The sequence below is a fragment of the Haliotis rubra genome, unplaced genomic scaffold (assembly GCF_003918875.1).
Source record: "Haliotis rubra isolate DU_JTF1 unplaced genomic scaffold, ASM391887v1 Scf81, whole genome shotgun sequence".
NCBI lineage: Eukaryota > Metazoa > Mollusca > Gastropoda > Lepetellida > Haliotidae > Haliotis > Haliotis rubra.
Window position 1 is genome coordinate 2,427,053 of NW_025767535.1, and position 17,239 is coordinate 2,444,291.

Here is a 17,239-nt window from a genome sequence, read left to right on the forward strand (position 1 = left end):
ATTATATATATTCAGAGACTAAGCATTAGTCTACGGATGACTGTATCACTATACGAAACTGGATTGTCTGGTCCAGACTCGATTATTCACAGACCGATAGCTGGAATTAACAACAAGAAACAATACTGACAACATTTATGGATAACAACTTCCTTATTTGGTGAGTGCGACGTTTAGGTACAGATTCTTGTCCGCAGCTGAGATTCGATGACAATTATCAATCGGTTCAGCGACCCTTTAATCGCCTGTTACGACAAATATGGGTTGTTGAGGACCAATCCTTCAGATTTAAAAAACTTTCATTAGTTCGGACAATAATAGTTAAGTACTAGTACTTTGCTTATACGTGCCATAATTGATACGTACATGGTTGATACGCACGAGGAAAATGCAATTCTGCTTTTACGATGTAATTAACCTTGCTGAATCTGTAAAAAGTAAAGAGTGCAAATTGATATTCTCCCGTTCGACTTTAGCTTTCACTTATTTCTTATAAAGCCTATGAGGCACCATCCCTGACTTTTTAAACTCAACTCGTGTACGATAAATGGATTACAGTTAAAAAAACGTTTTCTGTATAATCTATGGCAGTTCCCTCAGTCAATGGCTCTATGTTGAAAGCTTTTGCTGTTTGCCAGCTGGTTGTGGAAAGGATGAATGCTCCCTTGCTATTAATAAAAGTTCTAAAAAAATATATATAGCCACCAGAACTTGGATAAACAGTCCACTTATACAGCAGCATTATGCCGATCGTTTTTTCGTTTCCCAATTGCGATCACTTTTGCATAAAACCTACCGGAAGGTTTGTGTTTACCATTTCCGGTTATGTCGGTGAACGAGTGGATGTTTTATTCTTATATTTGTGCATAATTCCATTCATCATGCAGCAACCACCACCACAACGATATCCTTCGCAGGGTCCACCCATGAGACCACCATATACCCAGGCTAGTTACCCCCAGGTAAACCAGTTATTCCCAAACAGCCAAATTTGGAGGAGACGCTGACATTCTTGAAACAAAGGGAAATTACATTTATGTAGCATACTCTGCCTAACTTTATGTGTTTTAATGAATTATACATGTTATTTCACTTTGTGTCTGTTAATATCGTAACTTATATGTCTGGGGTTGGGTTCGGGTGTAAGAACCCGGTTTTACATGACTAGTCGTGAGTTCATTATTCACGTGTTTCCTATTTTCGCGGCAATGGTCATACTTTCTCTATCGTGCCTGCTCTCATTTCAGAAAGATGGTTGATATTATTCTAGGGAAAGATTTCCGCCCGTAACCCCAGTTTTTTAAAATCATTCTATGTCTTAGAATAGACAGTGTTTTGTTTTGTGAAAGTGTGTGCTTATAGTTTTGGTTTTTTTAAGCGTTTAAAGGGTGTTTAGAAGTTTTGGAGAATAAAAAGATTCACATGTCAGGACCAAACCCTAACAATTCAAGCGGGAACTCACATTACCAGCATGGAACTCACATTACCAGCATGGAACTAAGCTAGGCAGTAGACTAATGAGTTGATCTAATCAGAACTTTACCATCAGACCATGAAATGTCGCCCAAAATTAGTGTGAGTTTCTGAAGTTACCAACACCCTGTTTGCCTTGATGCGTATGGACTGTAGCCATTTTCTCTCCACAACTCAAAACCTTGGAAAGAGTTCCCTACGTACCCCCAGCCTATTTTATTAAGGTACTGTTCATTACTTATTATATATCTTTTCTTTGTCCAAAAGATTAGGTGGGGGGTACGTAAGGAACTCTAACCAAAACACGATTCATCAGAGTACATGATATGATTTTGGAAACAAAATATGAAACAAGTATGAGATCACCTCATTTATTGTTCATTAACATCTTTATTTGTATATTGTAATCATAACTTTCACACTAAGAGCTACAACAAAAGTATGCTTATAAAATGGCAGGTTAGCTTGATAATTGTATAAATGAAACTAAGGTAATGCTTGAATTTATTAATATGTACAAATATTGACATGATATTTATTTTCAATTTGAAGAATATTATGTTTTATCACATACTGACATGAGTATGATTGATTATTAATTGTTAGTTTCTAACATTAGTAAAAAAAGCCCAACTTGTATTTGAATTAATATGCATATGACTCCCTTGAATTCTGAGGAGTCAAGATGAATCCCATTTTCATTCCCATAGGGCAATTCCTGTATGTGACCCATGGCCAAGATCATCCTCATCAGCTGTGTTGCTGATTTGTAAAGTTGCTCCATGTGTAACTGAAGTCAACTGTGTGTTTGAGTCAATAATGTGTGACATAAGTTAAAATCACATACTGCTTCAACAAGGTGAAGAGAGTGCTTTCCATGTGTTCTGTGTATCTTGCCTTTATCAGGTGTGTACCGGGTGTTTACAGGTGTCACACTAATTGACTAAAGCTGTAAAGGACATGTTGTTTTTTTCCTGACAGTGTTATTTGTACACTGCAGGTACTGGGCGCCCATGATGACAAGTGAATGATACAAGAGAATTATTTCAATAGAAAAATAGTTGGATATAGCTGTTTTCACTGCTTAATAAACTGTAACCTCATATTCTTAAACATGTCAAAACTAGCAAGTATCCTTGCAACATGTGCATTGTTGTAGTAACCAGCTGCTTTTGGTTACAGCTGGTTAAAGGTATGTAAGCATATCAGTGGATAGCGTCCTGTACAGTGTATTATGTACTGCATTTTTGTTATAATCATGGAAGCATGTGTTGTGAAAAAATGGTTGTTGTTTTTATATGCTCCTAGAATTGTAGAAAGGGACTTTAGTATAGTTAAGTTCAATTTGATCACCATGATCATGCTGATGATTTTTTCTTTTTGTCAGATGAACATGTTGAAGTGGTTCCTGGAAACAGTTCATTTAAATCAACATGTTTCCGTAGACTAATATTCAGTTTGTGTGGAAAAGGCTCAAGGCCAAGAGCCACCAAGCCATTCATGTCTGGAATCTCACAATCTTCAATCGTTAAATGTGTGCATTTCAATAGTGCACATGTGAACAAGAAGAGAACATTTCTTGCAATATTTTCACCAACACATGATCTTTTTCCATGCCCAAATGGCAGGAAATGTTTCAGTTTATGATGAGGAATACACTTTCCATTATTGTCAATGAATCTCTCAGGCTTGAAAGTATTTGGTTCTTTCCAGTATTTTGTATCATGATGGATATGCCAAATGTTGCATAATGCTATAGTACCTGCAAAGAAGAAAAACATAGTATATACAGTAGGAATGTTCTCAGTTTACTTTTGTGTAATTTCCTTGTCTTTGACAATGTTCATGATCATCATGATCATAATAATGAAAGTCTGGAGATGGCCATGTGCCAAATATGTACTGTTGAAAATCCTGAGTTTTGTTGCTTCTGAAACCCTGAAAGCCACAGACAGCTTATCATTGGAATTGTACAATAACAAGAGGTTAGGTGAGGTGAAATGGGGTTTAATGTTGTACTTAAGAACATTTTGTTCATATGACGATGTGCATGCGTGTGTATATGTGGCTGCTTGTACTAGCCCAGCTCGCTTTATAGTGCTGGCTCACTGAGATTCCATGCCGTAGTTAAGCATGAATACCCCACTCAGACACATTATATTGACTCCGGGTCAACCAGTCCTTGTTTTACCCTTTAATGCTGAGCGCCAGGCAGGGACCAACAAATGTCATATTTTAACTTCTTTTGGTATGACGCGGTCGGGGATCAAACCCACAACCTTCAGCTCTCTGGGCAGTTTACAATAACAAAAAGGAAATACCTTTTGGCAGTGTGTAGGAGCCCACGTTGATCGTGTGTTGAAGAGAGGTGTGGGGTATTCCTAGTGGTATAGGTGGAGCTATCCGCAGCACTTCCATCACTATGGCCTCTACACTCCAAACAGTAACCAATAGTTAAAAAACAGATATGTTCTGATGAAGTATTTCATGGTACACTTGTTTGGTCCAAGGTGGCGAAAGTCATTTGTGCAGACTTGCATCAATTGAACAGGTTCTGCTGTGTTCAGATCACAGATATTAATCCTTTGTTTTACAGTAGAGTTGCAGATATTTCTGATTGTGATGTTAGTTCAGATTTGGCCAACACAAAAATTATGATCATGTTGTTCAGGGAAGACGATTATCTCCCTTTGACCACAAGATTCAGGTCTGTGACCTGTCAATGCTTCAGTAATTTTTGTGTGTGTACACTTTCCATGTAGATAATTTCAAATATAGTAATATTTAGAGTATTTTACCTATGTATGGAAGCAGTGGCTTGTCTTCTAGGGTAGGCATCCTGTCAATAGGAACAACTGATTTCATGAGAGCCACAGCTCGGTCTTGCACATCAGGATGTATGGCCAGGTACAACATCAGCCATTGAATAGAGTTTTGTGTTGTATTCATACCTTGGAACGCAACAGAAAAAGAAATCAGTGAACTGTATTTAATTATTTCCTTGCTGTTTGTACAAGATGTGAGTATGATGCTGTAAGTTTCTGTTAATTTTCATGCCCAGATGTTTGTTTGTGTTTTGGGTGTTTCAACTCACACTCAGCAACATAACAGATATATGAGGGTCTGTAAATAATCAAGACTGGACCGGACAATCCAATGACTGACGTCAAAAGTGTTGATCTATGTAGTTTAGGTGACATGACATACTTCAGCCAACAGGGTTAGAACTTGACTTTTGAAGCTGCAAGCTAAATGAAATTTCAATAAGCAAAAACATGACAATAATTCCATATCCCCGATTCCTCACCACTTTCTCCTTCACACTTCCGTTTTAAGTAGTTTGTTATCATATTATTTGTAGTAATGTTTGATCATAAATGCCAAATTTAACAAATGCACATGGTTGCTCAGGTCGGCCATCATTGAATCGGAAAATCATGATGTTATACTAAGCATGTGATTGGCTGTAAGTTCCATGGATTTTATATCCAGAATCTTTCGTTATTTGTCGTCAATAAATAAAGGGAAGCAACTCCAAACTGAGTATGTTTGACGATGTTCATGCATCTGTAGCTAAGTATTGTTTGTAAAGTTAAATATAGTAACTTTAGTAACTGGCTGCACCTGCTACTTCCTTTGTCCAGCAAGACATCTTGATTGCCTCCATGCTTGGCTTGTTTGGATCCTGGTGTCTCATGGCAGCCATATGACCAAGAACTGAGAGTGGAATCGTGTGGGACTGTTGTGGAGAGTCTAGGAGACTGTACTGCCTCTGCAGCATCGCATCGCGTTCCTTCACAAACAGTACTTATATTATGCTTTGGAACAACAAAAACAACATGGAACTGGAGGTCTCGATTTTGTTTTACTTACTTGACCATCTCCAACAAAGATTTAACCATGAAGATGCGGGTTAGAATTGGTCTTAAGCAGCCCATGCTTGTCAATAGAGGCTGCTAATGGGATTGGGTGGTCAGGCTTCCTGATAGGGCTGCGCAATATTACCGGTATTTACCGGTTCAGACATGAAAACGATACGTATTGCGATACGCTGATCGAAAACTGGTATTTTGACATGCATTTGGAAAACTTCGTAACACTCGGAAATCTTCAGATATTTCCGTTTTTTTAATTGTTCTTTTCCCTGTTTCATTAGTGCCAAATGTTAATTACATGTTTATTTTGTCATGATTAAAAGTTTTTATAAACGGTTAATCAATCATAGTGATTTTGTTGTGTTTTTGCTTATGATCTAGCATTAACTCGATTATAAGTAGAGTTTGTTAAAAAAATAAGCCTTGCAATATTTTGCAATACATATTGCAATATGTGCTTCCGCATCGCAATATATCGCAATATGAAAATTCTCTGCAATACCCACCCCTACTTCCTGACGTGGTTGACACATGTTCCAGATGTATGGCAACAGTCTGTAAATAATCGAGTCTGGACCAGATAATCCAATGACCAACAACATGAACATCGATCTATGCAGTTGGAATACGATAAAGTGTGTCAACCAAGTCAGCAAGCCTGGCCACCCAATCCCATTAGTCGCCTCTTGCTACAAGCATGGGTTGCTGAAGGTACATTGTAACCCGGATCTTCGCAGGTCTAAAAGATCTTATGTAGGACATAGATTCATCACCTGGACCTTTACTAGGCTTTAGACACATTAGAAATGTCAGGGTAAATTTGCCAAATTTGAAGTAAAGGAAAGAGAAGAAGTCTGGTAGGCTTAGAAATGGTATTAATTTATGTGGAAATGGGTAAACATTTGTGTATTAACAATGTGCATATAGCATATTGTTAAAATGAAGTAAAATTAATGGTTCTTTTGAATTTGTTATAACCATAGTTTACTGTAGTCATGGCAACTTACATATTATTCAAAGCAGTGTTAATCCCCCACACTCACTCACTCAACCATGCCCACAGGGTTACAATGTGTGAAGCCCATTTTTGGTGTGATATTACTGGAATATTGGTAAAAGCGGCGTAAAACCCATCCTCGATAATCTCCAGGGTATACGTTATGATGACTCTCCACTATACCCTGGATGCATCCACGCCCGATCCAATCAGGTGTCTACACTGGGAAGTTGAGCGAACCAATCACAACCCACTTTCACTTCTTAAATTATCTAACCGTTTAAACTTGGCAACACAATTGATGCAGAGGTACTCTGAAAGAGGTAGAAGGAGTTCTTTCATATATTTTTTTGAAAGTTTTAGATCTGTCAATTTGTCTGTATGATTTCCCCCAAAATATGAGTGTCACTGCGAACAAACCTTCGTGACTGCGACCGCTATCTTTGTTGACACTGGCAAGCTCGACGGCTTAGCTGATTGGCTACTGTGAGAATGAGGAGCCAGCCAAGGGAGGTAATATAATTATCGGGCCAAGCCGTGGATGCATCCAGGGTATAGTGGAGAGTGATCGTAACGTATACACTGGAGATTATTGAGGATGCGTAAAACCACACCCATGACAATTGTCGCCTACCTTCACAGCAGTTATAAATTGCTTTGCCCACATAGAAGGAATATGGATGGTCCAGGGAAGGATGTTGAATGGATGTGCAGGGAAAAGAACAGAAACTATCACTTGTAGATTGTAGTTTAGCTGAGTCAGCACTGGGTCTTCAAAAGTCTTGTAGGAGAGACCGTAGATGTAAGACGTGAACAGAGCTGTTGTCATCTTCATGATGTCCACTTTGGGATCAACTGGATGTTCCATGGTCAAACTGTAATGATACAATGATTTATCTTACCTTCATGTAAAATACTTTAATTTCATTGGTCAATGATGCTTTAACAAGTTTCCATGTCACCCCTCCCAGGAGGGTAACGACTGGAAAAAATATAACCTGCTGCCACGGTTACCACCAAACCCTCCATCGAGAAGCTGTATCACTAAAAATAGTATGACATAATATGACGCATCGAGTGCCCGGGGGTTCGAAAACCATTCAATTAGTTGTTTTTAAGTTCAATATGTAGACATTTATTTCACCGACTTTCACTACTTTATTTCAACTATTTTATACATTGAATCGTTTGCACGCTCAACTTAAACATAATGAACCATTTTTATAGCAGTTTTAAGCTTGACAGAATATGTTTCACTGATTTTAAAATCCTGGGGCAGACACCATTTTGTTTACATGCCATAAAGTCGGTAGTGATCTTCCAAATAAAATACAATGATAAACATGATAAAGATAAATATGTTGTATGCTTCTTTCTCTCGGGTAATACAGTCTGATGTACGCCTCTTTGTAGTAGTGTTAGTTTACTGTTATCCTTCGCCTACCGGCTCAGGTAACACTTCTACAAAGAAGCGTACATCAGACTATATTACCCTCGAGAGAAGCATACAACTTATATCAGTGTATAAAATAAGGCCCGTCCGACCACCCGAGACGGTCTAGATTTCTGGCGGACGGCCTAAATTTACAGCTAACCAGCCCGATGGTCTGGTAAAAAATTTAGATGTTTCATAAATCTTGGTATCTGGTCTGGTTAAATTCATTTTGGGCTGGTAACATTTTTTAATGCTAGCCCTGATGTCTGACTGCGTTTGGGGCTTATTTCATACACTGCTTATATATAGTTATACTTATATATTATATATATGTTTCAGAACAAGTTTATTATCCCAAACCTGTATTGACAACAAATAGTGTTGTTCTGCTAGTCTTACAGTGTAACATATACTGTTATTGTAACTTGTGATTTGTACAGTGATTTGCCAAGGCTTTCCTCAGCCCTGCATATGTGCAATTGATTGTCATAACCTATAGAATAACATGAGATAGTCTTCCCTTTGATTTGTATTGATTTGAATTTATTACCAATTGAGGATCATTTATCTTTTAGAAATGCGATTCTTATTCAGAAAAGGTACAGTTATGTCAAAGATATGACTAATAGGATCTGATCAGAGCTACAGATAACTTTTTGGGTCATTGAGTTATGTACTCGCTTGTGTTCATCTCTATTGGGTATCCAAATTTTCCTTTGAGTAACCAAATATATTGTAATCATCTCACTCAAACTCAATTGGGTATTTTGACATTTTCCATTAATTTTAAAAATATAATAACGTTTTAAATTTTAGTGTTTGTTATTTATATTTGATCTGTAAAATGAGAAACGATAAGAAGGACTGCTAGTTGTCAAGTTCATATCCTGAAATAGAACCTCTCAGTATACCTCAGTTATTGTATCTATCCACTGGTACGCAAGCCAAGATTTGACATTTTTTGTGTACGCGTGTAAGATCAAATTTATTGAGTATTTACAAAAATTCAAGCGTACTTGTACGCATAGACTTAATAGGAATTGAGTTTTCACATAAATATTTGCGTAATTTACGCAGATACTCAGCTTATCTGTACCTCTGATCTGATGGTAACAGCATGCGACCATACTTCAAGATCGTGATGATAGTTGTGCCCATGCATGAGTTTCACAGGGCTCGACTTGAGGAGATTGAAAACAACTTGAAACCTGGTGGACAAGACAAAACAAGTTTCACCTGCTACCTGATATGAAGTTATATGGAATGTTTAAATGGCTGGCAGGGCTTGTAGGTGGAACTTTTACCAACTGATAGAAAATGTTGCTTACTTTTGAAAAAATATTTTGAAAGCTTTGTTGGTGTGTTGTTGTATAGATGTTGAGTCGATGTTGTTCATGGCCTGAAGGCACATCCTTCGGAGCTGCTTGAGGCAGTGGCTGTACTGGATGGAGCCAATGCCTTCCTCACTGCCATTCAGGTACTTGAAGATAGGCATTGAAGGTCGGTCTGGCAAGTTGTGGGAATACACCTTATAGGGGAGGTCAGGGTCACAGATGAACACAGTTGGACCAAGAAAACCAAACTGAACTGTGAACAGCTTGCCATATTTCTGAATTAACTTCTCCATGCTGATGTGAGGCTGCCTGTGAACCGTAGTGAAAGAAGTTTGATACAGCTGACTGGATATTTTCAAATAGAATTAATATTGGTTGCACATAGAACTGTAGAACATACATATCCTTCTGATAGGAAATTATGTAGGTCATTGTTCAATGTGTTTGATAGGGCCCGTAAGTAGATCACAGCACTTCGTGAGACCTTAGTTCTACTGGCGACAAACAATGTTTCATAAAATAAATTCGTACCTTTTCTAATGGCCTCATGGTTATCTGTTGACAGTAAGGAACCAATAATCTATGCAGGAATAACCATTACAACTATCAATAGCTGTGAAAGCCAAGCATGGCTCTACACTTGGTCCAGTCTAATAAAATCATATTTGGCAGTCGCGCACTTTGGAACCAGAACTGGTTCTTGAATATAGGCTTGTCACTGGAAATCTGGCACCCGAAGTAAGTTGGGCCCTGTCTCGCATATCGCAAGTAGGTGAACGCAGAAGGAACTGGAAACAATCTTAGTACCGGAACTAGTGCCACACGATACTTACAGGCCCTGTTTGTTGTTCTGGGCCCCGTTTCACAAAGCTCTCGAGCGCTACGACTATCATAAGTCAATGTTACAGCATAGGAGGTAGGAATGCTACGAGGAAAGTTACGAGATCTTAGGCTTACGAGAGCTTTGTGAAACGGGGCCCAGGCTCAGTTTTTGATGTTGGAATATTGCTAAAATTGGCATAATTACTGTTGAGCCTTTATTCTCATTAAACATAAGTAACTTTGAATGTCTTAAAGTGATATTTTCCAAGAAATGTTGCCTCAGCAATTTACTAAATGAGTTGAACTGAGTGAATCAATGATAGATGTGAAACCTTTTCTTGTCAGTCATTTGACAAATTTCACAAATGGTTGCAAACAATATAGGATATGACATTTATTGATACATGTAAAATGTAACCTTCGTAAGCTACCTAAAGTCAAAACAATAGCAAAACACAATTAGTGAGTTAGTGAATATGGTTTTACGCCGCTTTTAGCAATATTCCAGCACTATCATGGCGAGGGATGGTGAGAAATGGGCTTCACACATTGTACCCATGTGGGGAATCGAACATGGATCTTCAGCGTGATGAGCGGGTGCTTTAACCATTAGGCTGCCCAACCGCGCCAAAACACAATTAACCTTAATATTATGTTAAATGGCCTACATGGCTTTTGATCATGATTGATCATGATTTTTATTAAGCAATGTTGATTAAACTATACTCATGATCTATAATACAACATAATTGTGCATATTGACATCAAATTTGATGTGTCTTTCTACAACATGGGTGGTGGGGTAGCCTAATGGTTAAAGCGTTGGCTCGTCACGCCGAAGACCCGGGTTCGATTCCCCACATGGGCACAATGTGTTAAGCCCATTTCTGGTGTCCCCGGCCGTGATATTGCTGGAATATTGCTAAAAGCGGCGTAAAACTAAACTCAGTCAGTCAGTCTATAACATGGTTGGTGTTATTGTATTTCATTACGTAGATCTATGCTCATGCTGTCAATCACTTGATTGCCTTTACCGACTCAGTCATTTATACACCCTCATCAGATTGTTGTAATATTGCTGACTGCAGCACCAATCAACAAACAAACATTAGACAACAAACAAATCTCCCAATAAGCAGTACCTTGGATTGAGCATGTAGAGACCCCCGACAACTGGGAGTGACCAGGGGCCAGGAGGAAGTCCCTTGATGTATGTGGTGTAGATGTCATTGAGTGTGGTAAGAAGGAAGACAAAAACAATGATGACAACCACTGCCAACATCCAGTTGTTGATAATCTGTGTGAAAATAATATGGGTCTCTCACAAGTACTGTAGGCAAGTTTTTAAAACCTGAAATTAGAGGGGTTTGAAGAGGGGTCAACTTATGCACCAAGCAGATGATCTCACAGGTTTTTTCGACTGATGATGTCTACCAAGGTCAGATAGCCACTGATGTTGTTTGACAGGCAGCATTTTGTTTGAAATAACTGTTCCAAGAACTAATTTTGTAGGTCCGTTTCTATTCTCACGTTAAACCGCGAAATCGCCCGATCGTCGACACTTAGCGCATCACTGACTGGTAACTAGGAAGTGGATCAAGTCTGTGAGTGATCAAAATCTTGCAGTGTCACGAATAATGGGGAATTTATACCAACTTGGACATATCATTACTTTTTCCAGCCCTTTCTGGCAGGATGACAGATACACTCAATAGCGTTAATGATGTTGTTTGACATTGTTGTTTATCACCGCACGAGTAGTAATTTCACCTGATGGATCTGGCAATATGTAGATGTTAGTTCCAACAAGATGAATCACCTAATTTTTGTGTTATTTTTTCAGCCAATATCCGTATACGCGAGAATAGGAAATGCCTTCCTATAATCTTCCATTGTATCCAAATACCTTCTTCATACCATACATATTCCAGAAATATGATAACGTGTAACAAACCTCGTCTTGGTTACAATGCCCTGGCTAGCTGATCATGCTGATAACTAAGATAATTGGCAATCAAATTATACAATACTGACACTACAGTACCATGAAGGGATTTTCTTTTATTCTTTTTCTTTGGTGTTCACACAAAATGGCTCCTAGTGCTGGAAAACTACACAACCATGCATGAAAAAAACCCCAAGGAAAACAAACATGTCTTTATCTAGCAAATATATGGATATGCATTGACGATTTGTTCAGGGTCGTTTTATAGACTGTGTATAAATATTAGCATTGATTTGGAATTTTTATACAAGGGGGGTTGTCTTATACATGGGGTTGCTTTATATGGGAACATATACAGAAAAACTCCTTTTTTAATGTATATTGACCAAGATGTGGAAACAACGCAGTTTTCCAACAAGTGTGAACTTTAATTAACTGTCGTCAACCTCACATACATCCTAACTGATGTTCCGATAATTATATCAAATCAATAATCATAAAGAACTAATAAATCATACCTGTACATTTAGAAACATTCTACAGCTTGTGAGCAGGAACACATACAGAAACTAATAATGTTTACAAAGGGAGGTTACTCTAAAAAATATGCATAACTTGGAGACCACTATTCTATGACAGTGGTTTCTAGTAACAGTATGTAGAAAATAGGGTCTGCATGCACTATCAGTGTCAATCAGTTTCAAACATTTCAGCTCATTTAGAGTCATTATATCTAATATGTATCACAATAGTGATACATTAACTTTTTACAATATATAGGTCCGTCTCCATTCCTCGAAGTCCTAAACACGCTTGGCTGTCCCGATGCGCATTCTTTAGCACTGTTTACATCACCAACTGGTAACTAGGAAGTGGCCCAAGTTGTGGAGTGATCAAAATCATGCAGTGTCACGATTATTGGGGAGTTTATACCAACTTGGACATATCATTACTTTTTCCCGCCCTTTCCGGCAGGATTGCTCTTACATACACTCAATAACGTTAATTCCTGGTAATACCGTGAGAATAGAAGAAGTCTCATTTCGTCAATGGCGGATGGCATTGTTTATCACCGGGCTCACGAGTGGTAATTCACCTGATGGATCTGGCAGCTGATAGATGTAGATGTTAGAGGAGAAGGACCTTCATTTATAAACAACAAGCATGAATACGATAAGAATTGTTTGTGTTATTTTTTCAGCTGATATCCGTAAGTACCGCAAGAATAAGAAACGCCTTCCTACAACATTGATCATTGTGAATCATGTCCTTGTTTTGCACTTGCCCTATTCACTTTCTTAATCACTTGCTGCAAAGTGTGAATATAGTCATGTGTGTCAATACTATCATCCATACAACAGGTGAAACCCTCAACAATGAATAGTAAGTGAGCTGTAACCCATTTAATGTTCCCTGACATCAAGTAGATATATGACACGATGTTACCCTGGTTTGTTGGCTTCATACACCTGATAAACATTTGACTTTAAATCTGCCCATCACGTCCACCATGTGATGACAATATCTCATAATTCTAGGTTTCTTATAGAGCGATCTTTGAGATACCAGTAGATCTTTGTAAAGTGTAGTGAAAAGCAAATTAAATGGTAGCCTGTCTTGTATTTTAGTTTATTTTGCAATATAATTGGGCAACATGACAAAACAAAACAAATTTTGTGGCATTTCAAAATGATTGTGTTAGAAGCAGGAAATAACTTTACGAATCGCGTTCTTTATCACCGGAAATAAAATTGTTTTGGTATGATATTATGATTATTTGACGAGGGTTGATGTCACAGCTACCTGGGATTGGTTGTTTTTAATGTCTCAGGGAGTTCATGCATCAGGGAGTTCATTTAAATGCCTCAGGAGTTAAATATTAACTCACTACTCATATTATAAAAAATGTACAACTTGGTGTTGGGTGACATATGACAAAATGGTCATAAAGTTGATTAAAGATTTGGCTGTCAAAAAAGTATTTCTGTCAACTGACCTAATTAAATCAATACTAAAATCTGATTTTGTCAAATTATCCACTATTTATAAGTTCAAGTGTGAAAATATAAAAAATTAAACTTTATCATCTAAACCAAATTAGGTATTTAACATATACTACTCACACTTTGCTAAGGATCACAAAATTTCACAACTTCACTTAAACATAGATTTATAATTTGAAATTGTATCCATTTAAAACTGGATAAATAATAATATGGTAACCCCTCTTTAGGCAAACAGCCACTTTAATCTAACCTTATGCACTTGATACAGGAGTAACCATAAAAATGGTTTTCATGGCACCAATCAACCGTTTTGCAAATCATGGAACAAGTCACTGACAAATGTACAACACATGTCAATAGCAGGTATGGGATCCACAAGATGCAGTGACATACTGAAACGCCGGATCCATGCTTACAATAAGCTAAGGCCTAAACCAAATTTGACCCCACATAATAGTTTTCTGTTGAATCCATGATTTGATCCTTAGCAAAGTGTGAATAGTATACTAAGCAGCAAAAGAAACATCAGTTTGGAATTTTCCTTTGCAGAAACTGTAAACTAATTTACTAATTTAATATTTTGATTGTATATTGTTGACAACATCTCCAACTTTACCTGAGCAAAGACATTCCTTCCCAAACTCAGAATGGAACGAAGGAAATGGTCTCAAAAACGCAACCTGATCTCAGAGATGGTACGGTTTTCTCCATGTTTTTCATGCAACTCATGCTGCACGTGACTCACGACAGCTGAGAGGTTCCAGGCACTAGGAAGACTTGAAGCTGGCCACACTGCACAAGCCGTTGCCAATCACTTCCAGGTCAACGCAGACCATCAACAGGCTGCAGCGATGTTTCTGGGCCACAAACACCACAAATGATCGCCCCCGTACTGGCAGACCAAAAGTGACCACAAGACAACACGACCGCCATGTTGTGCAACAGTATGTACAGAATCCTTTCATGCAGGCATCCGAAACAGCACGCCAGACAGTGGGAACACACGGAAGACCATTCAGTACTGATACAGTATGCCAGCGTCTTAACAGCGGGAACCTCCATTGCTGTAGACCTTACTGTGGACCTATCCTCACCCCTCGTCATTGGTGTGAACGTTTACAGTTTGCCCTACAACACCAAAACTGGCGATACAGGCAATGGAGAACTGTTCTGTTCACATATGAGAGTCGGTACTGCGTATCAACTGCAGATGGCAGAACAAGAATATGGCGACAACCTGGCCAGCGTTACTCAGACCAATGTGTTATGGAAAGAGACTCATTGGGAGGTGCAAGCATCATGGTATGGGGTGGAATAGGCCTGAACCAGAGAGTGGGTCCTGTAGTGTTCCAGAACCTTGGTTCAGGGAGAGGAAGCGGCATCACAGCAGTGCGGTAAGGTACATCGACCAAGCTCTCAGACCCCACGTCATACTACATTTTGTACGTCACCGGAACAACATTTTCCAGCATGATACCGCCCGGGCCCATACTGTCAGAGCTACACGGGACTTCCTACAGCACAACAGTTTCAACATTATGCAGTGGCCAGCCCTTAGTCCTGATTTAATCCCAATTGAACATCTTTGGGATGAAATTCAGAGGAGACTGAATAATGTCATACCAAGGCTGAACACAGCTGATTTATTGCGCCAGGCCTTTCTCAGAGTGTGGTTCCAGGTGCCAATGGCCTTCATCAATCAATTGGTGCACTCCATGCATAGACGCTGTGCTGCAGTTATTGCCTCTCGTGGTGGTCACACTAGATACTGAAGTCAAGAGTCTGAATGGACTGCAAACGTTCACGTAATGTCTTGAAATTGTTCTGAGTTATTCATTGTTGTGTCAAGATATTGTACACAAAAAATGTTTTGATCCGCTTATTATGTCCATTTCTGTCATGATTTGATTACAGTGCCTATCTAATTTTTAATTTGTACAGATGGTTTTTTTGCTGCTGAGTATATATATATAAAAAAAAAAAATCTCTGAAGATATGTGCCACATGATTCCACCTAAAATGTCACAGTCTCAAATTTTCAGGACTGTCTTAATCTGGATAATGTGTTGATCATCTTGACTGGTTGCCGTTGTACAAAACAACCTTAGCGCTAAGACTACCATGTGTTAAGATATGAGAGTTATGGTCACCTTGTTGTCAAAGATATCTCTAGAATAACAACCCCCTGTTCTACACAGTGCCTCAGCCATGTGTCACAGCATGTCTAAAATCTTACCAATGTCATTTTCAATTTCAACAAACTCTTTTTTCAATAGTAAACATTAATATAATACATTATTTACTATCATTGTTATATATATAACAGTTTAACTATTGTTGTAAGTTATTGACAGGTTACCATGGTTACATTCATCTGTAACCAAATCATGAAATTTGCTTTACAGATGAATGTAACCATGGTAACCTGTCAATACCACAGTACTTAATACAAATTCAACAATAACAACATAAGGATTTTGAGTGACACTGTCTGTATTTGGCAGTAACAAATTTTGAAAAATGATTTGAATTGGTTGTTAAATTTGTTGCCAATTATGAACATGTCACATGCAGAGAATAGAATGTCCCATAGTGTATTGAATCAAATGTCCCATATATGTAAGTACATAAAGTACCATTGACCATGGCAGTCATGTCAATGTGGGAAGTAAACAGGTAAAGGTTTCAAGCTTTAGGTTTAAACATTTTATTTCACTACTTGATAAGTAATTTATTAAGACATTCTTAATAGTGTGCAACCCCACCCCCACCCCACCCACCCCTTCTCAAATAAGTTGCATCTGCCCCTGTGATTATGGTTGTGGAAATAGTTTTGTTACTTGTTATTACAACTGAGTAGTACTAGTAGAGACACTAGTGCTGGGAATTGGAAACCAAATCCACTATCGACTATCGGAGGATTGTGGTGAACGATTATTGATTATAATTGAAATATGTATATACATTTTTAATGTAATCACCAATTTTAAGGGTTTTTCCACATTTTTTATTATAACTAATGCTGTCATTCAATGAAATGCACGCATGCAAGAATGACACTGCAATTGTAATTAAACAATAAAAGTGGTTAAAATTTTACAATGTGCATAGCTTTACGCTGCTGAGCGCATGTTTGTTCGTGAATATTCATCAAATTTGATGGTTAGTTTACTTCATTCAAGGGTGCCATACAAAAACAACAATACTCTGATTGATCCAAAATATGTTTTTTACAATCTATAATCATTTTTAATCCTTCTTCAGATTGATTTTCGATTATTTTCGATCATCGGCACATCACTAAGAGACACAGTAGATACAAAGTTGAACTTCAGGAAAAACTTACCATATC

At 38.1% G+C, this 17,239-nt stretch overlaps 1 protein-coding gene across 5 annotated transcripts in view; it reads left to right on the forward strand.

The window, feature by feature from the left end:
- The first annotated feature begins 803 nt into the window (after positions 1-803).
- LOC124261794 (SWI/SNF-related matrix-associated actin-dependent regulator of chromatin subfamily D member 1-like) overlaps positions 804-17,239 on the forward strand; it is a 55,277-nt gene continuing 38,841 nt past the window's right edge. For all 5 annotated transcript variants that reach the window (XM_046696144.1, XM_046696145.1, XM_046696146.1 and 2 more), the window contains exon 1: positions 804-962. In XM_046696144.1, the coding sequence (XP_046552100.1) occupies positions 882-962 (81 nt within the window). In that variant the 5' untranslated portion in view covers positions 804-881. The remainder of the gene's footprint in view (positions 963-17,239) is intronic.